Raw genomic sequence first — 27625 nt, forward strand, 5'->3', positions numbered from 1 at the left:
ACAGAAATGCCACACACAGTTGACTAGTAAACTGTAACCAAAGTTACAACAGTAGGAAACAATGAAATGCTGGTTAAGAATGTGGTTTCCATTTTAAAAACAAACAAACAAACAAAACAAAAAACAAAAACAAAAACAAGAAAATTCTTCCTCAATTGTTACAAAAGAATGAATGTATAAAGAAAATGAAGAAATGATACAGTTAATCACTTATAGTTAATAAGTGACTTCCTTTGATCAGTGCTTGTACTAATGCAGCTATCTTCCTCCTATTCCTGTTTACTACTATTATTATTGGTAGTAGTACTATTTAATTTTATTTTTATTCGTTAGGTATATAGCTATTTTCCGCTCTGAAATAACGTGAACATAATTTTATTCAGTGATTAGTCCCACAGAAACGAAGGCATTCCAGAAATAAAATGTCTTTACAATTAATTAGTCCTTGAGGTTAGATTTCTAGGTACACTTACAGATTGGGTATATTGCTTCACACTGTAGGCCAGTGCTTTTCATAATGCCATAAATATTTATCAAGTATTAGTATGGCCAACAGTACAACAGCGAGCTGACAGAGCATCATTACTTGAAAATATCCCTGGCAACCCTTGCTCTCAATTCAAGCTTGCTTTCAAGTGCAAAGTAAGAATCACGAAAACCTGCCTGAACAGTGAGGAAACATTTGCACTGTGACTGAAACTAACAGGCCAGCTACAAGAATCTGGCATGGGAATTCGACAGTTCCCCAGGATTGTCAATTCATACCTGTTTCAACAGTTATTAACGTCAAATGACAATGGCATGAAAGTAAAATAACCTCAGGCAGCTTGTCTGTACTGGGAATGTCAAAAACACCATCAGTCAAGTGTCCAAAAAGGATCTGTCACCACCAACATAGCATGCAGAGGATGCTATCACATCAACTTACGCAGCTACCCTGTTAGTGGCAGTCAGCAGTGCCATTTGTCTGGTTTAAAACTTCATACTGTTTCAAATCTAGTTCAATCCTGCAATACCTTTATTTCACTTGGGAAAATTAAAGGGTCTTTTTCTTAAATGTGTGGAAAACCTGAAGTATCCTTGTCTCCTATTCTCAAGTATTCATGTTACATCCAGCAAGAGAAACTATACCCAAAGAAACTATTAAAAGTCCTAAGGTTTGATTCACTTATTCATTTTATACTTTTTTAATATTCAGTCTTATATTTGAAGCAGTGACAGATTTTACTGATTGAAAACAAGAAATTCTGTTTGATAACTGAAATAATTCCAGTAGTACAATTTTCACATACAAAATCAAGGTGGTAATGACTTGTTTCTTCACGGAGGGGAAAAAACATGCATCACTGTCATTACATACTTCGTTGCTTTTATATATTTGACCACACAACTTTACTCCAGTCACTTGAGTATCTTGTGTATTAACTCAGTAGGAAGACTACAAGTAGGATACTAGGAAGTCTTTGGAATCTCTCTGTCTAAATGATATTATTGCAGCAAAAATTCTAGCTTTTGAATATTGAAGTTTATTAAACACTGTTCCATTTTGGCTGGGCACAGTGAAGTCAATGTCAGTGCTACATACCTACAGTGTTGCAAAGACTATAGAAAGTCTCTCCTACATTTTGCTATATTCTGCTTTTGAAATATCATCAATAATAATACCACTAAGAGAATCTTTTTTGGGTTGTTTTGTTTTGTTTTGTTTGTTTGTTTTTTTCTTTGTCTGTGCTTCAATTTCTATGATCCAAGAAAAAGAGTGTTTTGCCCCAAGCCCTAAAACCAATGATGTGAAAAAGTAATCCCTTGCTATAATTGGAGTTAATAACCAGGATTTTAAGACACTGGAAAGAAACTGATTTACAGCAACTGTGATCAACTTTTGACTACTATTACCTACAAGTTCATAACACAGTTTTCTACTTGACTTTCAATTGCATAAAATTTTACTCTCAGAGAGAAATAAATATGAACAGGGGAGAAATCTGTGTCTTCTGTTTTATTCCTGTAAGATTTTAATGCAGTGCTATTGAAAAAAAGAAAAAAACAAAAGCACCTTTAAATGAAGTTCATCATGACTAACCATCTATCTTACCTAGCAAGTCTCTTTACTAGACAATGTCCATTAGCGTCACATCCACACATTTTTTAAATACCTCCAGGGATGAGGACTCCACCACTACCCTGGGCAGCCTGTTCCAGCTGACACTGGTGTTCCAGACTTTTTAATTTTAAAACTGCCAGCATTTTAATCTCTGTCCAAATATTATGCATACTAATATACAAATGAGTAAAAAATCAGCTGGCAAAGCTGTGAGACCTTAGCCTATTTCTTTATTTATATTGTTATTGTCAAGATTTCAAGGAAAGTAAAATAATGAATACCACAAAGTCTTGCTCTGACTCCTCCAATCTGGTATTTGGTTACAAAGAGTAAGGATGTCCTGGTCTGTATAAGATAATCTTTCACTGGAGAAGAGCTGACTTTCCAGGTGCTGATGGAAAGCTTGAGGAAGCTGGAGTGTTGCACTGTAGGTGTTGTGTTTTACTGTTATTGCTTGTGATGAGACTGTCAATAGACATTCTTCACTTGTGTTAGGAGTCAGCACACTAATTTGCTTTCTTTATCTTATAAGCTAGATTTAAGGGGAAGACAGAACACAGACTTTCCTCATTATTGCAGGATGCCTGTTATTAGCACAAATGCATTTTATCTTTTTTTTTCTTTTTTCTCTCTCTTTTTTTTTTTTTTAATATATAGAGTTTGAATCAGAAGAAGTTGCTTTGTTTCTTCACATAATGCTTACTATCAATTTACACCTTCTGCTCATCTTTCATTCTCAGAATGAAATGGATCCCTACTATTCATTACTTAAATATAATTTTGATTGAAACAACTTTTATGGAAATAGGACACCAAGAACATTCACATTTTTCCAGTCAGGCAAAGCCTACTGCAAATACAAGGCTTCAAAAAAAAAACAAACAAACAACCTGTATTTAAATTACCAGATTATAATTCTGATTTTCAACATAAATCACTGTTATATCTACCAACATAATCTTAAGTAAGAGAGACATACAGTTGCCTTGAGACAAAGCATTCTGCTTTAAAATGAATCTCAGAACACCAACATTCATGAAGTTGATAGGAAGTTTTCTTTACTTTTTAAAATTTCAGTGAAAGACATCTATGATTTAGTGCATGAGAAAAACAAACACATACACAAAAAAAACCCCACAACAACAGCCCTCTTTCTTCCCAAGAAAATCAGAGTAAATTTTGATGAATTTAACCTCAGAAAATGTACCATGAATAAATAATATGAAACTTCAAGAACTCTGTGGTGAATCGTGGCTTAAGGACATGAGACTCGCTGATGAAAAATTACTTTATTTATAATCTTTCCTACTTATTGAAGGGTAAACAACTTATCATAAAAGATGAAGAATGCTTAAATTTAATATTTTGAAAAATATAAAATGAGAACCGGGCAGAAAGCATAGGGTTTAGATTTGTAAATTGAGGATGCCAGTAACAGAGAAAAACAGTATCTGAAGATAAAATTGTAATTTATGCACACTGGTGACCAGTCTTCCACTTACAGCTTACTTCTGAACTGACTAATAATCACACAAAGTACTGTAGGACAAGGAATAGACTTTTCTTTCTCTCATTTAAGGAACAGATGGATGGCCAAGATTCAAACACTGGCAAAGACAGTTCTGTGATACTTGCTTAGACCACCAGTAAATAACCTCCTTGGGAGCTCCCATATTAGTAGACACTGAAGTCACTCAAACAAACATAATACAGAAAAGTTATGCATCTGAAGAATGCTGACTTGTACTTAATTTCAGATGAGCAAGAGCAGCAAGGATAGTATTTATTAATGGAAAAGCATTGATATATCCAGTAACACATTCTGGGATCACTACTTCCTGAACCACACAGATGTCTTGGATGTTGTACTACACTTGGAAAACATTTACACCGCTACTGAGCAAAACCATTTTGAAATGACATTGGCTTTCAAAGTTTCTTGCATTAATTTCTCATCGAGAATAAAAGAGAGAAATGTCACATAATCTTTTCAATTCAATTCATATTCTTTCAGCCGGTGATTTCAAGCTATAGCAAAGTTTAGGCACCTGTCTTTCCTAGACAGGTTTGCTTAATTATCTAGAGGTTTGTCCATTAGTACATGCAAATGTTCTTTCATTTTACATTTATTTGCCACATTCATTTTATATGCCCAGAGAAAATTCCCTAATTTGATGATTTCAATTTCTAGGTTCAGTTAAAATTATCTGCAACAGTCTAGGCAGAAAAAACAGTTGTATAATTGACTTCATGTTTTATTTATGGAATATAAGCTTCAGCTACAGGAATGATTTTATTTTTTCCCTTGAAGTTGAAATGAAAATGCTGTGCTAGTGAAACATTTGGCCAATGAAAAACTTGAAAGAAATAGACAAATTTATACTGTCACTGAAAAAGTACCATTCTGAAATGGAAATAACTTTCTTGAGTTTCCTGCAGCACTCCAAAGAATGATTTGCAGGATATTCTACAAAGAACTTCACATTTTTTCAAACAGGGAAACCACATATTTCTGAGGCATTGATCTTATGTGGAAGACAATTAAGTGGTCACATTGTTGGCACACTCAGTTCTCAATTAAAAATTTGTTTTTATTTGATTTCTACTTTCTTCTCATTTATACGGGAATATTTTATATAATGTCTATTTTAGAAATAAATGATGCTTTATGGCAGATCTGTTTTTATGGCTTCATCAATAGGAAAATAACATCTGAATTTTAAATTTAGAATTACACATATTTTTAAGGAAAGGCTTGATTAAAAAAAACACAAAACAAAACACAAGGGTTTTGAGGTTATCCATTTTACAACTTTATGTACGTGCTACTTAGTCCTCAGTGCTGCCCCATAAAGTCATAGTCCAATATGTTACCTTTATACTGCTATAGTTTTCAAAGAAACTCACTGCAAAATGTAGTCCAGAAACAGATTCAAGAAAGACTACAAAATGTCCTACATTCAAAATGAAATGCTTTCCAGAAACTAAATGTATCTACATTTCCATCATTCGGAAGCAGACTAAGATTCCTCATATTTCTAATGAATATACGGCTTTCACATCACAGTAAAGCTCAAATCTTCACATGACATCAGAAGACTAATTCATGTCATATGCATTTTACTAAATATGAAACTCAAACTCCTAACACATGCCAGCATACTGTACAAGCATGTTCTAGAAGAAAAATAGAAGCATAATTTGGAAGTATTTATGCTGCTTTTCTGAAAGGAATTGTTGATTTTCTCTTAATCATAGTATATAAAAAATTTAAATGTATGTTCAGTTGATTTTAATTAAGAAAAAAAAAAGAAAAAAAAGAAAAAAAAACAAGTCTAAAACTTGGACAATGAACAATGGACAATGAACTGTCACAAAAAAAAACAACCAAAAAACAAACAAACAAACAAAAAAAACATCAAACAGCACTGTGAGTTTGATTCAACATACATCTGCTAAATTTAGGCATATTACAATGTTGATTTTACTTTCTGGAACATGTCCAAATAGATAAAACCAAAAATGATAAAGAACCAAAGTGAAAAAATAAGAATATAAATTTCACATCTTTTGAATATTTTGAGATCAACGATAACTACCTCAGCAGGAGTAAGAAAATTAATATGTTTGCTACCACTACTTGCCTTATTTCACTCATACACAATTTTCTAAGTTTCAAAACTACTTAGAACTGAAGAACAGATTTAACTATTTGTCCAATGAAAATGCAACTTCAAAGACTTGTATAGTCAATCGCTTCCCTTGGTTGGTATTAATTCCATTAATTAATTTTAGTTTTAACTTCAAAACAACTTGCAAGACAGCTTTAGCTGCAGTTGGAATTGCTTAAAAGAAAACTTGAAAAGCAGACACACTTTAGAAATTTGAAAATGAAAGTTTTTTTTCCAGAATAGAAAGGTTTATTCCTCTGTTATGTAAGCACTGTAAGTGTAACTGAACTGCAGCTAAAGAAAACATATTCAGAGCAACTGTGTGCAAGTGAGATACTTCAGCCTGCCCTATGAGGTGCTGGGTACAATGAAGCACATCTGAAACAGTTCCACACCAGTGCATGCAGCACAAGAAACAAGCAAGAACAAGAAGCCTTGGCTCAGCCTCAGAGCTTGATATCATTGTCATAAGTGAAACATGGTAAGAAGAGCCCTGTGCCTGTTGTGTCATGATGGACGGTTACTGGCCCTTCATCAGAGACAGGCAGGGCAGCCAAAGAGGGAGGTAACACTGTCTACAATGGATGGACTGGACTGTATGGAGCTGTTACTTGGCAATGACACAGTTGAGAGCCTCTACATAAGGATTAAATGACAAGCAAATAAAGGGGATGTCGTTGACGGTGCTTGCTATAGACCACCCAGCCAGAATGATGGCATCAACGAATTACTATTACAGGAGTCTAGATCAACTGCCCCTGCTCTTACAGGAGACTTCAACTTGCCAGATGTTAACTGGGAACACCACACAGCTGATACAAACAGGTCCAGGAGATTCCTAAAACAGCTTGATGACAACTTCCTGGTACAGGTACTAAGGGAGTTGATGAGGCACGGTGCCCTCTGTTATTTTTATCAGAGAAAATCTTGTAGGTGAAGTGTTGATTGGTGGTAGCTTTGGTCATAATAACCATGAAGTAGCTGAATTTAAAATCTTTGGTGACAGGAGGAAAACTGCCACCAAAACTTCAACCCTGGATAGGAAGACTAATGAACAACCCTATTAAAATCTCCAAAATAAGTTTCCTATTAAAATAAAGCTAGACAACTCTTAGAAATTAGTCTTGGTAATATTTAAATTGATGTGCAACTATTGAGAAGGATTTGATGTTTTAAAAGACAAAAACACACAGAAAAAAAGCATAAAATTCACAAATGAATTGGCTACTCCTCCAGATATTAATTATAGAGGTGTGTCACAATACACAAAACATTTAGAATTGATTCTTTGCAAAATTTGTTTGCTTCTGTTCTTAAATCATAGCTCAGTGTGTTTACCATTAAATACTGCCCAAGAGATTACATATGGTCAGGAGTTACATAAAATTTCACTTTCCCTTATAACTGTATGATCTGTAGTAGTCTCACACATTGTTCGGTCTTCAGAATTGTTCTAGTTCTCACTTCTAGCTAGCAGCAAGCATCAAATTTATAAGCTCTGTAGACGGCTCTGATAGCAATTATGACTTGTTCAACAATCCACTAGGGTTTCAATGCTGATAGTAACAGTACATTGGCAATAGAACTCAAGCAACATCTCTAAATGATATGAAGACAGGTGGAAAATGAAATACATTTTTTCTGTAATATGCACAAATTTGTCTGAAATGTTCATGTCTAGACTGCGTATAATTTAGAATATCCTATGCTGAAAACATGGTTAAGCTCATATTGCAGCACACAAAACTTTCTGTACTTATTTACACATGCTATTCTTATTAGTTTGTCTTCATTCCACAAGAAAAGTGTTCTAAAAATGTTGAAACAGTTAATCTGATAACAGTACCATTTGCCTTACACGTTGTAAGTAGCCAAATGTGATTCAAGCTGAGCAGTGACAGAGAATGAAAAATAGATCTGGTGTTTCACGTTTGGAGCAGTAAATTATCATGTTATTCGTTGAACTCTCCCTAGGCTCAGCCAGTCATACATCATCTGTCAATACTACAAATTCAATCTATAAATTAATGTCATGATTTTTGTGCTGTCACTAAATGTACACTATTCTCAGGGGAGGTCAGGAACCACAGAAGTCACTCTATTTTACAGTGTGGTATATATTAACATATCCCAGGAGATCTGACCTATATTCCGCATAGATGAGCAGAAGCCTTTTTATCAGAGATGGTATCTGGTTTCCATTCCAGTGCAGGCAAACTTGTGGAGAGCAGGTAGGGTATTACACCAATGATCCCAAAAGTAAAGGAAGCAGAAATATGCTAAGACACAATACAGTTTGTCAGATAGGTATGAATTAAATATTTCTAGCTCTTATTATGGTTAGAGAAAGGGAAAATAATAGGAAAAAAGGAAAAAAAAGTAACCCAACTGGAAGGCTACCACCTATGTACTTCTTTGTTATCTTAAGACAAAGCCAATGGTATCCTAATACCTTCCTGGAAACCAGACTGTGACAGGATAAGGAATTTGAGTGACTGATAATAAAAGCAAGTAGCTGAGCTTCAAATCCAATAGTCTTAATAATGATAGTCCTGATAATTTAAAAAATATTTATACAAGTACACAAAGTAAGCTATATATTGTTAACTAGGATTCTCTTACGCTTGCTTATTTGCCACAAGTTCCTTAATGCATCAATATTTCTTCACATATCTACAGGTTCTGTGGGTCCTAAATATGCTTGCTGAAAACAGAGGCAGTGAAAGCTAACTCTAAAATCTGAATAGTACCATAGAACATGGCTTGCCACACTGCAAACCTAGCATCATGTTCTATGGCACAAGAAAGTGGACAGGCTTCTATTCTAATTCCATTGCAAACCAGATGAGAAGAGTGGTAAATGTGCAGAGACGTGATGCCTTCCTAAGATAAAGCTTCACTATTTACAGACCAGAGCTGGCTTTCGGCAAGCTGGCTTGGCAGCAGAGTAGCGAATGGTTGTATCTAGATACAAGTACATAGCAACAAAAGTTATCAACCCAGCACTTCATCACGCATTGAAAAATACAGCGCCTTGCAGATGACACATCTTAAAATGCTGCTAATGCTTCTGTGAGATTTTACAGGATAAGTCTCAATGCAGTGAGTATTTGTTCCTAAGAGTGTTATTCCTAGAGCTGGCTCGGATTTATCTGATTAAATGTAGATTCATCAAGATGTAAACACACTGTCAGAAATCTACCGAATCATTCTGACTGTATACGTGGTAGGATACTGAAGAATCCATGACTTTGGAATCAAGAGCTATTGTACCACACTGATGGGAGTCAATAACCCAAAAGCCTTATGAAGTATAACTACACTGGAATAATTACACAGGTTCTCAAGTCCTTCCTATATTTCCAATGAGAAACTCTTGTTAGAATCTTATTTCCACTATTAACATCATTAAGTTGTAATGGAAGAACACAGGAAGGAGTAGATTTGAAAACATACATTATTGAAAATGTGCAGTATTCTGCTGTGGTGTGCAAGGTGTTAGTGTAAGTCTAGGAAAGAAACTAAAACTGTTTCTCATGGGTATACAATAAACTTCTTTAAAGGTAGGTGTCAATCAATTCTCTTTCAAAGTGTCTAGCACAGCAGAGGCCCCTGGAACACATTATTCAATAAAAGGCATAACTCAGCATGGGATGGATAAATCAAGGCAGAGAAGACATGCTTTTGTAATAGTTTCAACTATATGCCAGTATGCCATTCTCTTTCCAGTCTTAGAACTCCTTATACATTTTTGTTTGAATTCTACACAGACAAGACAATCTTCAAGTTACATTCCACTACATATACATAGTGTATGTTTAGCATATATGTACCTACATACACACACACAAATATATGTGAACTGCCCTGTAAGTAAAGCCTGCTACTGTACTGGAGGCATTGACAGAAGTAATAGGTAATAGGTAATAGGTAATAATAGGTAATAGGTAATAGGTAATAGGTAATAGGCAATAGGTAATAGGTAATAGGTAATAGTCTCGTGCGGGTTGGGAGGGACCTTAGAGATCATCAAGTCCAACCCCCAGGATTCGAGCCCCTGTGTAGCAAAGTGGCACTTCTACCACTTGCGCCACAGCGGGAATTCAAACACGGGCCCCAGTGTTGCAAGACGGCATTCCTATCACTGCGCCACTGGGGCACTGAGTCTCACAACGTCCAAGGCAGATGTTGGTATGGCGGTAGAGGTTGAACCTTCCCACCAATATTTATTTCATTACATTTTTTTCCTGTGTGACAGGTGACATATAATTCTATGATTCTAGGGGGCAGATAGAAGGGCAGTTGAATAGAATGGCATCTGATGTTGAAGTGTAAGTGGAGCAAAAGGGTGCCATTTAATTCCTTCATGTGGAAATAGTTGCACTTGTTGACATTAACTGATGTTTGCTGAACACTATGGAGACCAAATAGTAGATGTGAGCACAGTGAACTGATCAGTAGAGCATTTCAGCAGTGGTGACAGCGACACGAAAAACAAACCACTTTCTGGATGTTCATGCACAGCTGTCACACCACAAAATGAAGAGCTCTTGGAAATGCATAGATGGTGGTTGTGTCTATATGGGGAAAAAAAAGTGTTTTGTGGTGTAGAATTCACTCTGTTATTGTGATCTTTGTATCTGTTTCCATGGCAACAAGAGTCATTACTTTCAAGGTGACCTATGTACCTATACACATATAAATACCTAGAGCTTTTAATTTCTTAGGGCAAATTACTTTAAACCTTATCATCACTGTAAATGATCAATGATTGATTACTTCACTTTTTTTTTTTTTTTTTTTTTTTTTCAGTCTAGGACTTATCCTATATAGTTCTGTGCTACCTAATAATGAAATCACCAGTTAGCTAAATGACAGTCAGACTGTCATCTCATGTGCAGTGGCTATTAAGAATTCAGTTCTATGATCACTATAATAAAATCGAGAACCTGAATGGCATGAAGAAAAATCAACTCTAAAAACTATAATATCTTAAAGTATTTTAAAAATGGAAAGTCTTCTATATTATGAAAAAACAGTAAAAATTATCTTTTTTTAATGCAGAATTACAAATACTTAGTATGAGTTGTTTCATGAACAGCAGAGAGGCTGTTAACATGCATGTTTAAAAGGTACTTTAAGCATGAAGGCACTAAATTTGCTCATAATCCCTTTTCCAGCTCCATGTGTTCTTTCACAACCTGAGTCTCACATGTAAGAAAGCATTTAAAAAACAATGTTATAAATGATTCATTTTTCATGCTATACAAAATATTCTGTGATTTGAATTAATGGGTATGTTGCTTTGCTTTGTTTTGAAGGGGAAGTCATTCTGGACTTACTCTTGTTTCAGAACATAGTTAATCTATTCTCACGTACTTTGGAAAACCAAATGTGTAATTTCTCTGATGAATGCCAAGATATGACTACAGAATACAAGCATCTATATAAAACACTAGATCAGATCATATATATGGATGAATAAGAAGAAATTTTTCTCTATTTTGATTTTTTTCTTTTCTCTCTCTCTTTTTTTCTTTTTCCAAAATTTCTCATTTCCTACATATAATAGCAATTGCAAATACATGCTACAGCCTGATGCATGGATATTTTAAAGGAGGCAGATTCTATATGCATTTATACGCACATTAAATAACTAATATTTACAGAAGTTCTCGGCCTTAGATTTGTTCCTAGGCTTTATCACATTCATCTGCTACCCAGTTAATGAAGTCTCACTTCCTTGCCTTCTGCAAACTACTAACAAGATCTTAAAATATGACACATTTTTATGTATGAAACTCATTAAGATTTCCATACGGTCCCCAGAAGTATTTTTATTGTTTTGCTCAACAGATCAATAGTAAAAGCAAGATGTACTTCCATTGTTGGATACCACATACCAGAGAAGGTATGTTGAAAATAGGTAGTGCCTTATTGCTTTGCCTTCCAATAAAAAGTATTACATGTTAAGATGTAAATTTGGATGTTACCAATCAAGAAAAAAACTAATCAGTCATTGAAATTCATTTATGCCATGAATAATATAAAGGATGAAACAGTATCTCCATATCTTTGCTTCACAGGATTGGCAATTATTTATGATACAGTATATTTATGAAATCCCCCAAGAATCACAAAATGAGATTAGGAAAAAATCCTGTTATATAGAAATGCATGAAGTAGTAATACTTCCATGTTTGAATTTTAACATAAACAGCCAAAGGTAAAAAAAAAAAAACAACAAAAAACAAATCTTAGACCATGTTGTTAGAAACTACTTTTGTAGACTTGTGCTACTACACTGGTACAGACTTAGTTCTGTTATTAAACATGGAGTCTGTAGTTACTGCAAGGTTCTTTAACTGTCTAGGAAAAAAATATGAACTTTGTATTAAAGGATATCAGATTCTTCCATATCTCTGCATGTCTGATGTCCCAGACCTCACCACCACTAACCTACCTTTGCACAAAGGGTAAACTAAACACGTCAGACTTCTAGGGCAGAGGCTTGAGATATTGACTTACATGCACTAGTCTACCTAAAATAAACATTCAGCTGAACGTGCACTATCTACAAGATAAAGCTGTAATCTGCTTTCTTTCTCCTGTTTGCCTTCTGCAGTTGCCCATCTTCTGCAGGAAGGAAGATTTTTTTGTACTCTTACTCTCGAGGAGCCCTACGCTCTCTAACATGGATGAACTGCTATTATCTTAGCTGTCTTGCTTAACTTTTGTTCCTATGGGAACAGTTTAAATTTAAACCCTTCTGAGCTGAACTGTGATAAGGAGAGCACTTACAGTGTCTACACTTTAATATATTTGCCTAGGAATAAAGAATTAACACAGAACTACTCCACTTACCTAGATCCATGGTGTTCAACATTAGTAAAGAGTGCCCAGGCAGATTTACAGTAAGTGAACAGCAAATGTAACTATAATACATATCATATCCATGCATGTATTGCAGCTTTACTGAAAGAAGGAAAAATTTTCAGCTTCCTTCAAAGCCTGATTTGCCATAAACTAGCCCCACTGGAAGCTTAACTTCTTCAGTCTCTGTGACTAGACGTAGCACAGCTTTTATACTCGTTTTGTCACAATCTTCATGTGTGCTCCTACAATACCTTCTTTCCTCCCTGTCCCACATTTGCCCCACAGACAGGGAATGCCATATTGACTACAGCTTAAGAAAGAACTATCTGGGAAAAGCCCTGATGGGATGAAGAGAAAGCATTCTGTGCTTTCAAATTTAACTTCTGGCATTTCTTTAGAAACACCTGAGTTTATTTTCTCTCTCTCTTTATTTTTTTCTTAATTATTTATTTGTTTCTTTGTTTGCTAAATGTTTATAAACTCTAAAACTAAGTTTGAACCTCAATTAATAATCTCAAAGTGACTGAAAAGAATGCAATTTAATGGTGTAGTACCTGTCAAAGAATGCCTCCTGGAGATAGGGTAATTCATTTTTCAACTTCTCCCATTTATTAATTATATATACTACAATGTAGTTCATAAAATTACCCCAGAAAATGAGGAACAACAAAAAGCAACTATGAGAAATGAATGAAAATCCAAATATTTCTAGTTTATAAAGATTTATAAAAATTTTAATCTCTAGAGTCAGAATAAACAAATATATTTTCAGGCAAACTCAAAATAATTAAGAAATAACAGTCATTATTAGTGACGTAGGAACACTGGTCAAGGAAAAAATAAAAGAATATATCCTCAATTTTAATCCTCAAATATAACATTTATAACCATGGCTCAGACTACACTAAAACTCAATTTAGGAAACTATTCCACAACTTCATGACCCTTGAGTTTCAAATACACAAAGTTAAAAGTGCAAATCTGGTTGTTTTCTAAGCTTATGATGTTATTTGTATTGACAGTAACAACAGCAGGAATGATCACTAGTAGTTCATCTTAAAGCCACAGTGTATCACCGTGATTTCAATCCCAAACCTTCAGGCTTCTTAGCTGTCAAATACAGGATATGGGGATATGGATTACACCTAACGTTACACTGACATTTGCCAAACTATTCAAGCACAGGATATGGAAGAGAGTTGTCTTTGCTTTCACTTGTGAAAGTAAGAAGAAGTGCAGCGCATAATCAGTGGTAATTTGGCAATAGCCCCAAAGCTTTTTCAGTTAAAAAATGAACAGAATTTGTGCTTTTTTTAGCACAAACAAAAGCGGTGTTTTTTGTTTTTTGTTTTTAATAATTATTATTATTTTTAAAGCAAAAGCAACAGGAGAAAAAGGTGAAAATAAAAGAAAAAAATATATGCAAAACTAAAAGACATTATTGAACACATTCACACTCAGCACAGTGCATCATTCAAAAAAGGTAAAACCAATTTTTTTTACAGTTAAAACAAGAATTATTTATCACAGTTACTCTACGCTCAGGAAAGTGTAAGAATACGAAAGAACTGCTTATTTTATGGATTTATAAAAGAGCTTTATCAAGGTAACAATTATTATAATAATACATTCAAGAAATTAAAATGGTAAATTCTATTGAAGGAAGAACATGAATGCTATTATCAGTTAGGTTAGGTCAATATACTGTGTTGATACAAGTTGTATCTTTATGTCAAAATGTCATAGAAGTTTCACATAGGCAGCCCTAACATTTCCCAATACCACAATTCTAAGCCTCCCCCCCCCCCTTTTTTTTTTTTGTGGGACTTATATATATATATGGAAATTTTATGATAATACCAAAGTATAGCCTCCTAAAAAAATGAAGTTGTTGGCTGTAATGCCTCTTCAAAATGATGTTCATTTGTTCCTGAAAATCTCTTCAGTTCATCTACTTTGAAGAATATGGCATTGTACTGAAGGGAAACCAGGCTGTATTTAATGGGCTTGTCTGCACTAGCTCCTCAGTTTGAGTTCTAAGATTGCTCAGTGGCTATGGTTTAGCCACTTTCTGCTGCATGTATTACATCTCACTCTCTACTCAAAGAAATCACTGAAATCACATTTAAGCCCTAATTTGTCCTTTGTCTCTGAATGTATATCGACAGAAAAAGAAGGTAAAAAAAAAAAAAAAGCAAGCAACCAGTTGTCCAAAACTGCGCGTAAGCATTTTTCTTCTATTAATAAGTTTACAAGTTCATCAATTCATCAATTTTCCTCTGTAGTTGGGAATCTGAAACAAATTTTACACAAGCCTGTGCTTTGCTAAGAGTAGACCCTTAATATTTTGTTGTTAACACTGGAGGAAAAATCATGCTCCCATCTGGTTCATAACTGACATGGTTCAACTCAGAATCTTCTTTCATCATAAGCTAAATATTATTAAGCCTTTATGTTAGCAACTTTCGCAGTAATAACACGAGCTTCCAGCTTTAATCAGCATTCATGTCCTCCAATTTCATTTTCTTGCTGGTCATGCAAAGCCAACACGGCACATTACATCATATCTACAGCTTCAGAGAGAGTTTACAGGGCATTTCAGAATGCCTGTCTTGCTGCAGACTCTTGGGTGACTGCCACATTACAGACATCAGCTTTGTAGGGAAAAAGCTTCTCAGAAGCTAGTTGCCTGAGCACAGCTATATCTATTCAATAGATTAACGTCATTCTTACTTGAAAAAACAACAACAAAAACAAGAACAACAAATCACAACAGATATTTTTTGGGGAAAAAAAAAAGTATTAGGAAAAAAACAGCACCTCAGACACAATAGCTAGAATGACTCTGTTTGACATTATGCTGTCAGAAGCCTAGCACTGGGTAAAAATAGCAGGAGGCATGGCAGGTATGAAAGAATGAAGGCAGTTTTCTACCTGGAAGCAGTACACCAGCGTATACTGGAAGTATGCCTATCCACATGACTGATTTATGTAAGCATGGGATAAATGATGCAAGAGGAATGAAGGAAAAAAACACACACATTAAACATTTTAAGAGTGTCCTGAAGTGCTAAGAGGTCATTACAGTTTCAGTCTATGTTGTTATGGGTATTTGGTTCTCTACTTTTATGAGGGCTGCTCTGAAAGTAATGCCTATTTTGTTATCTTGGCTGCCGATGCCAGTGGCAGATGTCAGTGATAGGGCAGTAAAGGTTAAACCTTCCCACCAGAATTCCATTATGGTTTGTTGCTGTGCAACCAATGGTAGTAGGGTTGCAGTCTGACAAAACAGTGTCTGACATGGAAGTGAACGTGAAGCAGGAGTGTGCCAGAAAATTCTTCCATGCAGAAAAAATGGCATCCAGTGACATTCATTAATGCTTGCTGAACATTAATGGAGATCAAACAGTGGATGTGAGCACAGTGAGCTGGTGGGCAGTGTGTTTCAGCAGTGGTGATAGTGATAATGGGTCACCTCCACTGATGCAGATATTTAGGAGCATGGCAGGCAGGCTTTTGTTCACCACAGGTGGAAATGAATAGCTAATGGTGGTGACTATGTTGAAAAACAGTGTTTATAGCTGAGAATTTGCTCTATTAAATAATAGTAATGTGATCTTTGTATTTACTGTAGTTTCCATGAAAAGAAATAGGAGGCATTACTTTCAGTGTGACTTATGTATATACCGTATTTGCTCTTATGACAAGGTCACTTTTTTTTGTTTTTAATCACTCTTTTTTCCTTGATGTATTTAAAAGACAGTAATATATTTTCAGCTTTCATTATGATGGAGTAAATAGGCTACATTCCTCAAAACGGCTTTAATTCTATTCACAGTATTCTATCCTTCCACTTTTAAGCTGCTTATATATTTGGCAACACTAAATTTTATCTCATCAAAATGGTAGCAACCTGAGAGTTTAGCATTTTCATCTTTATAAAGCATCTCAGAATTTTATGATTTTTGATAACAAGGTTGTTAAAGCTCCCCTAATGACAATAACTTTCACACGACTTTCAAGAAGGCTGAAAATGAAATATCAGCATGTTCCTCACTAAGGTGGCAGCAGTTTCCCATGGTCTGAAGTAGGATTCCCACTGTTTAGAGTTGAATGAGTGATAGACTATTTTTCATGTTCTTTAACTAGCCATGACTTCTCATTATTTCACTTCCACTGTAACAAATTTAATTGAGATGATTTAAAAACATTTCTTGCTAATCATCTAAGTCATAACTCTCTGCTACACTGCCAGTCAGAAAGAAATAAAGCAACAGTAAGCAGGTTCCTTCTCTCCCTGAAGAGAGATGACTCTTAAAGACTTGCTATCTCGTGCTTTCAATCAGGGAACATCTGAGATTGGTTTGCTCTTTAAAACTTTCAGTACAGCTTCAGAATAAAATAGATTCTGTTGCAGAGCTGGGAGTATTGGTGGTAGTGATAGGAAGAGTTAGATGGTAACAAAAGCATATTGAATATTTCTGTTTTTCTACAGAACATCTTCATTACCAAATGAAGGCTACAAAATATTAGGTGCTCTTTGGAATGATAATTTGATGAAATTCTAACAGAAATATGAGGGCTACAGCACACCTACTCAGGCTTGCCAGCAGCTGCCTTAAAGGCAATAAGAATGCTGAAGGCCCAGAAGCCACAGGAACTTAGTAAAAAAACATAGGCTCCCCTGGTGCACACACAGTGGGCTGATAGCACAGCTCTCAGGCTTTCTGTTTTTTCAAAGTGTTCTCTATCTTTAGAGACCTATTTTAGATCAGAATATCATTTTACTGTGTTCAATATCATGATTAAGAAAGCTATGTATCAGAAAAACCTGCTGATTTTCATCCTACACACTTTGTAGGATTCTAGACTATATAGGGAAAGAAACCAAATTATACTATCGAAGCCAAAATGATATGTATTATTTTATAACAGCCCCAGGTACAAATGTGATAAAAACTCTGTCTCGTATTGTTCAGTCCCTACATATACCTGACTTAGCTTTGAGCACCACTTCTTCCTCCTTTCCAAGAAACTACTGACCCTACACTGAGTAGACATTCTGCAATGGGCTCAGTGCTGCTGTCCTTCCATTTGCCTCTGAAGCCATCTGCTTCTGTATTTCTAGAGACTCCAGAGTGGAAAAACACGAAATTTTGATCTCCTAAGTAATTCAAAAAGGTCTAGCACCTGTGATTTTTGAATAGGATTTTTAACTGAACCAAAACCACTTGAGCATGTCATTTCCACTGAAGCCATGGGGGGGGGGGAAAAAAAAAAAAAAAAAAAAAAAAAAAGATATATATTAAAACAACAACAACAACAACAAAAAAGGAAAAAGGAAAAAGAAAAAAGAAAAAAAAAAAAAGAGGCATTAGTAGAGAAAAGGATTTTGGTGTTAAGAGAAGAATTGGCCTAATTTGATGAAACAAACTGTACTGTGTATGTACAACATACGGATGTTAAAAGTTTAAGCACTGTCCCATAGGAAACACTGTGATTAAAAATTTCTTTAGATATCAGAGAAGAAGAAAACTTTTTTAAAATATCAAGCAGTTCCCTACCTATTGCCCAAACTTGAAATAGTTTCATAAAGTAAAGCAAAGTGCATGATACACTTCAGCAGGATTGAAAATAACAATAGTTTGCTGTGGGAAAACAGATTTGGAATTCTATAGAGTGAAATGGTTTTAATTCCACCATATCGTACAATTGTAGATTTGGAAGGTGGGAAGGGAACTTTACAGATTATCCTCTCTACCTACTCCGTCACAGGCATGGACATCTCTCACATCAGGCTACCCAGAGACTCATCCAACCTTACCTTACACACTTTCAGGGGTGAATTATCCACAGTTAAACTTTGTAATCTGTCAGAAAATGCAAAATAGCCAATACTTCTATAGTTCCATCTGTATTCTCAGATCAGTTGTAGGCAGCAACATGATGCTCTGAATCTGTTTCTTTTTCCAGGCTGAACAGGCCCAGCTCTCTTAGTCTCTCCTCATACATAACATGCTCTAGATCTCAGGAAACCCTCCACTCTCTTTGTTCCTGCACCTCAAAACTCTTTCTGTATTGGGAACCAAAACTGGACAAAGCTGTCGTACAGATGTTGTCCTACAGAACAGAAAGGACGAAAACCTGGACCTGCTATCATTTAACTCAAAATACAGTCCAGGACACATTCAACTTGCTGTCTTGCAGATACTTGGCTCCCAGCCTGCAGAGTTACCTGAGATTATTCCGTCCCACAGGCAAGACCGTTCAATTTGCTCTTGAACTCCACAAGATTTCTGCAGCTCATTTCTCTGTCTGGTCCAGGTCCCTGATAACAGCAGCCCTGACTTCCCAATTGGGTGTCATCTGCACACTTGCTGAGAGTGCCCTTCATCCCATCATGCAAACTGTCAGTCGCAGAATTGCAGGGATTGGAAGGGACCCCAAGAGATCATTGAGATCCAGTTTGCACAGGCAGGCATCCAGATATGGAACCATAGAATGGCATGGGTTTGGATGGACCTCAAGGATCATCAAGCCCCAAGCCTCCTGCCACATGCAGGGCCACCAAACTCATCTACTAGTAGACCACGCTGTCCAGGGCCCCATCCAAGGAGACTACACAACCTCCCTGGGCAACCTGTTCCAGTGCTCTGCCCCCCTCACTGTAAAGAATGAAGACATTAAATAGTATTGGTGCCAGCACAGATCTTTGAGGGACCCACTACATAGTAGGCACCAGACAGGCTCTGCACAGCTTTTCACAATTCTATGTCTGTTTTCTGTTTCCAGTCCTTTTTCTGTCCTCTTTACTGCTACATGTTCCATTGCTTTTGGGTGGAGCTACAGAGGAAGTTATTGGAGGCTATCAGAGGTTGCTAAAATCAATATAACAGCCACTTCATCAGTAACAGTTTTTACCAATTTTTAAACTAATTTTTCAACTGAAATATACCATAAGACAGTTACATACAAATGCATTTTCACACTAGATAGCTCTGAACTTTAATAATATAGTGCTCGGTGTCACAAAAAAGTCATATAAATGACCTGCCATTATATACCATGATTCACTCATTCATTATATCACACAGCTATTTAAACTGCAGACTGCTTGACATCCAGCCTTACAATATCCTGGGGCTTTCGCTGCTAATTACCTATTCAATGCAGTGGTATTATACTTCCTAGGTATTAAGTGCCTATAGTAAAATCTGGTGGAAAAATGAGTATGTTTCACATGTTGACTTAAGTCAACAATATCCCTTGAGTATTATTTACTCATTTTTACAATTTAACTGAAAATCTCCAGCCTTTAGACCATCATGCTTGAAGCACAGATGAGTAATGGAGAAAAGAGCTCTAAAGGACCTCAAATATCTCTCAAAGTATATTACAAAAGAAAGAAAAAAAGAAAGAAAAAAAAACTTTAAAAGGCACCTTAAAATCTAAACATCAGAGTTCTTTTTTACACCAAGTTCCTTTAAAATTAAGATTTTTATCTGTTGTTTTAATTCATCTATGTAAGACTTTGATGTGCAACTTGATTACTTCAAGCTAGAGATGCACTACCAGTTGCTTACCTGACTCACACGCAAATGTCTTTGACGTCTCATCATGAAAGATAATCGCCACTGCATGCTTCTTTGTCTCTCGAGGCAATCTAGTTATGTTTTTGATGTTGTGCAGCTCAGTTACCTGAAAATGAAGAAAAATAACTTGAGCCCCGTGTATAAATAATAGAAGAAAAAATGTTACAATAAGCATTCAATTTTTACCACAATCTTTTTTTTTTTTTTTCTCCCAAAGGCTAGATAAATTTGTAGGTTTGTCATTGACAAAAGCACAAAAATTAGGTAAAATCTAAAGTTACTAATAATTCCATAAAATATAATAAATAAAAAGGTGAATAATCTACTTCTCCAATGAAGTTCTGCTCATACTAACTACATTTTCAAAGATACTGGAACTCTTCTGATTCCTCTGTAAGGTTTTTTTTAAATGTCTATACACACATCTTTGTTCTGTTTAAGAATCTACATTAAATGTATATCTAACATAGAAACAGCAGTGCATTATTAGTTAAGGAAGCAAATCAGTAATTGTGCTAATCAGTATCACTATATTTATGCAGTGAGATATTTGCCTGTCTTTAAAGTGTAATCATCATCCTCATAAGAACTCACAGTTTTATTTTCCAAATAATAGAAAAGCTTATCAATTAAAAAAGAAATAAAATAAAAATCTTACAACAAATTTACAGAATAAACAATCCATTTCCAGCTTGCTTTGATGCACGTACATGACTACAGTTAGCAAAAATAAAAGAACATTATTTTATTACAGAGTTGGTATTAAGATGCTTAACACTTGTTATGTTCTTGGTTACTTCTACCTCTGGGCAAATTTTATCTGCTTACTGTTAAGTTTTCCATCCAGGCAGGATATATGCCTCAGGCAGAATGAATTTCTTTAAAATGTCATCAATACTAGTTTGGTCATCTATGGATAGGGAAAATATAGACTGAAAGTAGGTATTTTATTACTTTCCATTCTTATGGGCTGTGTGCAGCTCTGACATTTCTGTTATGATGCTGAGGGAAAAAAGTATTTTTATGAGATATAATCTTTATACACTGCTTTAAGGGGAAAAAAATGGGACATGTTAGGGTAAAGATTTCTAAGAGTTCAGAGCAAACAAGCAGCCATCAAAAATTTGATGGAAGGAAACTGAGACAAAGCATGAAGTGGACTGTACAGGTGCTGATGACAAACTTGAGACCTAGACTTCAGCAAAACTCCAGTTAGCCTCTGCTGCACAAGTTGCATCTAAAATATATGGATAATCACTGTCTGTACTAGCAGTGGTGCTCCTGTTCATACAGCCCAGTGAACTGCAGGTCACCATTGCTATTTGAGGCTCAGCTCACTGACCCCCCCACTCTTTCTGCAGGACTGCTTGCGGTTTGTCCATTGCCATCCTGTCATTAGAGGGGCTCCTCTGTCTCATAGACAGCACCTGAGCCAGTCACAAGGTCCCTGTCATCCCATTCCTGCAGCCCATTTAGGTCTCTGACAAGTGTTAAATGAGTGCATCCTCTGTTACCTCCTCCAGTTTCTTGATGACAGTGTTACCCAAGAGATGTCCCAGAACATACTGTGAAGACAGTAGCAATCTTACACTTACTGTTGATCTCCAGCTGGAAAACAAACCATTAATTATGAAACTCAAAGTCTGACAACTTGACTGACTTTTTGCAACAAAGACATCCACTCAGTCAGCCAGATTATAATGTCTCAACTTGGATACAAAAACAAGGAGGGGGACAATGTCAAAAATTTTGCTCAATTTGAGGTATTCAATGACAACCACTGCTCTCATTCCCAAATCTGATGATTTCATCCTAGATGACTATCAGATTGGTCAGGTATCATTTACTCTTGGTAAACTAATGCCGTATCCCAGTACTGCTTTCTCCTTTACATGCTCAGAAACACGTTTTAAAAGAACTGTCTCCATGGTTCTTCCCATATTCTAAGATGAGATTTTCAGACCAGGTTTGCCCAGGTTCTCACTGTGCTACCAGAAAAAATTCTGTCTAATACACTAAAACACTGCTGTTCCTTACAATAAAAGTTAGTATTCTGTAACTATAGAGACTTGTCTACTTTTTATTTTTTATTTAAATATGATTAGAGAAAACAACAGCAATAAACACTGAAAATCAGTTTTTCAATTTCCCACCCCACTAAACCTCCCCTACTCATAATTATAGGTAGGTTTATATCCCTGTAGCAAAAAAGTTAGAATGAAAGAAAACAACAAATATAATCCCTAGTATTATCTGTTCAGTGACTAATCTTGCACATGGTTTTCTTGTCTACTTCTATCTTTTGTGATTTCTTCCTTTAAGCAAAACAGAGCCTTTTGCATTAAGCTATGATTACACAGCTTACAATTTATTTTATTTTTTTTTTAACTAATTCATTATGCTAACTTAGAGCTTCTTTCCTTCACTAGACATTGGGACTTTCATTTAGTTAAATATTACACACTCAGTACACTGCTCAGGGTGGTAAATGTAAGGGACTTCTTAGCACCAGGCAGCCTTCTTAGTTCTACTCCTCATCAGTAATTCCTGACTTAAATGTCCATCACTCAGCATCTTACATGTACATTTCCTCAGATTTCCGGATCTTTTCCTGTATCAAACTCCAAAATCTTCTTTTTTTTTTTTCTCCTAAGATGACAATGAACATTTGTTGAAAAAAATAATACAGTTAACAATTTATATGTAACGCAACTTTCTCTGCAAAGCTTTTTTGTTGTTGTTCGTTTTTCTTCACATCCACAAGCTTTTATTTTCATTCTGGGCAGCTTTTCAACAGAGTTACTGAAGAGAGTGTCTCTTTTACTTCTCATTGAGACTTAGTGGAAGGACAATGCTAGAATTAGGGAATATTCTAGGATAGATATCAACAGTATCTCATTCCCCTAGTGCAATATTAGGCTAGGCTAACCTTCTAACAGGTCTCAAGGCTACCCAGTTGCCTTAACTTCTGTAGCTTGCTTTCTCTCACACTCCCAGATTTAGATAACCTATAAGCTTCCACATCAACTCAGCTAATCAACAGCATAACCTCAGGAAGAGAAATGTACTCAATCAGAATAGAAAATACTTTGGTGAGTCTCAGATATTGTTCAGCAAAATGAAAAACTTCTTCAGAGAGGAACACAGAGTTGAACAAGAATGAAATAAAGGCTACAGTTAATTTTCTGCTCCCATTGCTCATACATCTAGAGCATTCAGAATCATTCAAATATTGCTTCAAGATGTACATCCTCCCATCCTCATCGTTTTTGCTTATTTTTGTCTGCAGGTGGGTGCAAAACTCATACATGCTTTGATATAGGATCTCATGTATACTCAAAATGACACGAAGAAGAAAACAGTTTATGCCCCCTCTTAAAAAGCAAAAATACTGGTTTTCTTGAAGATTTTCCGAATATCATGTCTTGTTATAATAATTTGTACCCTGAGACATTCACAGGAACATGAGATCACCTTTATACATGGAGAATGTAAATTTGATGCTAAATGTCAGTTTGCTGTCATTTATTACTCCTTGTTGAACTTCCTAGGTGTGTCCAGATGCCAGGAGACTATACTAGTTTACATACTGAGAGACATGGGAAGGATGTAAAAAAAAACCATTCTGATAAATTTCAGAAGTCTAACCTCACTTCTTCTTAGATAAAACAACCACCACCTGCTTTCTGTGAAGTCATGAAGTAGATCATTAGTAAATAGTTCAGATGAAATGATTAATATAGGACAGTCTGCAGTGGCAAGAGTAGTAACCTAAATCCAAGAAAGATATATAGATGTGGGCAGATAATTAGAACTGTTACATGGAAAAGAAAATTTGAGAAATAAAGATTTTTATTTTTTTTTTCCTGTTTGAGTCTCTGTTCTATATTATGGTGACTTCCAATCTTCTTTTGAAGGTGCATTTGTAATCTAAGTAAATTACAGGAAAGAATTACAAGAGCACATTTCCACTATTTTAGCAAAACATTTGATACGACAATATGACTTAACAGTCTCTGGCAATACAACTTAAAAAAGGTACCTAGCCTATAAAACATGTTTTACTAATACTATTATTTCGTTGGGTTTTTGTTTGTTTGTTTTCTGTCACCTTAATTGTCTTATTAGATGTGAAAGGCTATTAAATAGCGAAATACATTTAATTTAAATAATGACTCAGACTAATGGATTTGTTCCTTCTTGTCAATGTAATTTCACAATTTACTGATTCTTTTCCTTGGAACCACATTAAGTACTTCTGAAAAAGGATGGCTTTCAGAAACAATTCAATCCACTTTCTCTTGAATTCATCACTGGCCTACCCTGGACATTCATTATACTAAAATGTCTTTTGGTTAGAGAACTGAACAGAGAAGAGAACATTATTACAGGCTTTTCTAGGCTTGCACTATCCATTTTTGTGTTTCATAGACGTGCGAAGACTACACATGTACTAAGATTCCAGTGCTCAATTGGTACATTTAGATAGGTTGCATAAATCTTTCGCAGTTATAGAAATATTGCTTCCAAATAGGACATTGCATCCATATCACTACCAAAAAATAAAATTCCACAGTAAATATAAAAGGAGTTCTAAAAAGGATTAAAAACACAAAAATCAGGCATTAAATCTCAACTGCTTTACTCTAGAATACATCCTGTTTGAATTCTTCCAAACATATGCCTTCCATACAAAACGGAGAGGGAAACGATTCTGAGATTTCGTCTATTTAATATTATTTCCTCTGTGCAGAGCCCTGAAAATTGCTTGGTCATAAGAAAAGGTCCAAATTTCCATAAATGGATTTCTGTTTTGCATTGTGTACTACATCTCTTTAACTTAATTTCTATCTAGCAAGAATAGAAACAGAAGAGAGTGCAACAAAATGCAATTATTCATCCTTTTATTTCTTACTAGTGGCCCACATAGAACCATCTGTTGTGTAATACCAAGCAAGCATAACAGAGAAAAAGCCAACACAATGGGAAAAAGTGCGAAATCTAGGAGTGCAATGCCCAGGCAGCTGAGAACTATCTCAAAACAGAAACAATAAGAAAGAAAGATATGAAGCAAGTGCTATGTTAACTACCATAATTATAGGAAGAAAAAAGGGAAAGGAACCATCAGTATCCTGAAGTCACGCTTAACTCTGCTGTCATTCTGCCAAAGAAGAAAAGGCCCACTGCAGGTGGATGGAATACAAAGAGTATTGCCACAAACAAAACAACGCTGGATGTGTTAGGAGTTGTGGTGCCTCTAACATGGTTAAACCCAGTTGCCACAGAGTAGAAATCCTGCTACAGTCTTAGACAGAGTTGGATGTGGTTTCATCTCCCTGAAAATAAAAAAGGCTCTGGAATCACAGAACTAGGACCCCAGAACAGTCATGCATGCGTGGCAGATGGGAAAAAAACAGTGCACACAAACTGAGACACGGAGTGTTTGGGCAGGATGTAAGGAGCAATGTTTTCCTCTTGAGGACAGCCCAACAGTGGGTCAGGCAGCTTGAAGAAGCTGTACAGTTTCCAATCTTGGAGTATTTTCTGACCAAGAGAACAAAGCCCTGAGATCTGATCTCAGAGCTGGCCCAATTAAGGAACTGAGACTGGAAAAAGATTGCAATAGAGACATACAAACCTAAAAAAGGGATGCTAACAGATCTGCCAGGCTTCTTGGACGTAAACCTATGGGTTTAGGCAAGCCTACATGGCAGCCTGGTCTAGTGCTTGGTGGCCCTGTATATGGCGGGGGGGGTTGAAACTAGGTGATCATTATGGTCCTTTTCAACTCAGGCCACTCTATAATTCTATGATAAACATTCAGAGCATGTAAGATGAAAGATATTTTCTGGACTTTGGTTTAGTTTATTCTGCACAAGAGCAGCACATGACAAGAATAGAAACACAATGCAAAAGACTGGAAAAGAAGACTGGAGGAAAAAATGTCCTAAGAGACAGAAGAAAAAGAAACATCTATTGCAAGGAAGAACAGCAAAACATAAAGCACAAGATTAGAAGAGGAACTGAAGGGAAAAGATAAATCTTAGGATCATAAAAGTGAATGAATGGATCATGTAAAAGCAGCATCAATTCATAGGGAAGACCATATTTTTTTCTCATCTCTGCATGCAGATTTATCCATGGAAGAAGATAAGTTGTTACAGTAACAGTGCTCTCCAGGAATTTTCCAAAGAGAGCACATCAGCCTCCACATTATGCCTCTGGGGCAGGTCTCCAGCTGCTATTTCAGAGCAGTAAGGACTAATGAAGCTGCTACTAAGTAAATGCTCATTCCTGCAAACACTAAATGGAGACCACACCTACAAGAGCCACAAAAATCTGATAAAGTGGATTACAAAAATGAAAAGATAGGGACAGAGTGATTGTATATGTTTAAAATATATCAGGATAACTATGAACTAGTAATATCAGGGCAGGAAAGTAAAGTTTGCAGGGGAGAAATATGTATAGGTCTGATAAGAGAGGCATACTGAATATTTTCTACTTACCCTGAAGATAAAGTCAAGATTGAATAAATTAAAATAGTTTAAATTTTTCAATATTTCCAGAGAATGTAGATTAACTTAGGTAAATTTATGCTAATAAAATAACATAGGAGTTCTCAGAACTTAAATGTAAAGAGAAGATAATTTATTAAAATTATCTTAACTGTCAACTTTTTCCAAGTCACCATTGTTACTAAGTATTGTTAAGTATTGTTATCGCTGATTTGCAAAAGAGATCCCACCTGGGTCTCCAGAATCATGTTGTATTCTAACTGGCCACTTATGATATAAGCAATTACAAACTGTACTTTGCCGCAATGAAGCCTAAAGCAATTAAGTACAGAACTCAAACTTATACTATCAGCTTTAGTATTGCCACTTCAAACTCTACACTGTTAATAAGTTAAACCTACAAGGGAAGAATAAGAATGTTCATAGAATCACAAGGTTGGATAGGACCTACAAGATCATCTAGTCTAACCGTTCTCCCTTTACCATACCTACAGGAAACCACTAATCCACATCTCCTAGCTCCCTTGTCACACCAACCTCTTCTAATAGGAAAAAAAAAAAAAAAAAAAAAAAAAAAAAAAAAGGGCTTTCCTCCAATCAAGTAACATTCTTTTAAACTTTGCTGCTATTTGTGACAGAATTGAAGAATGTATAGACCCAACTGCTTATTGGGATAATTCTGGGTTTTGACTTATAGCCTTGTTTTAAAGCAATTGTAAAAATCTGATTCACACTTATGTCACATATATGTGCACCTCTTCCCTTAAGGAACATTTTAATTGGGATTTTTAAATGCATACCTAAACAACAACAAAAACCCAAACACAAATGCCTTCGCATTTCAAAGTATTTTTATAGACAATC

At 35.6% G+C, this 27625-nt stretch overlaps 1 protein-coding gene across 1 annotated transcript in view; it reads right to left on the reverse strand.

Annotated features, from left to right (window-relative positions):
• The window catches only part of DOK6 (docking protein 6), a 249435-nt gene that overhangs the window by 124287 nt on the left and 97523 nt on the right, over positions 1–27625 (reverse strand). The window contains exon 3 of the mRNA XM_015855138.2: positions 20235–20349. Coding sequence (XP_015710624.1) covers positions 20235–20349 — 115 coding nt within the window. The remainder of the gene's footprint in view (positions 1–20234; positions 20350–27625) is intronic.

Source organism: Coturnix japonica, chromosome 2 (assembly GCF_001577835.2).
Source record: "Coturnix japonica isolate 7356 chromosome 2, Coturnix japonica 2.1, whole genome shotgun sequence".
In the NCBI taxonomy this organism is placed as follows: Eukaryota; Metazoa; Chordata; class Aves; order Galliformes; family Phasianidae; genus Coturnix; species Coturnix japonica.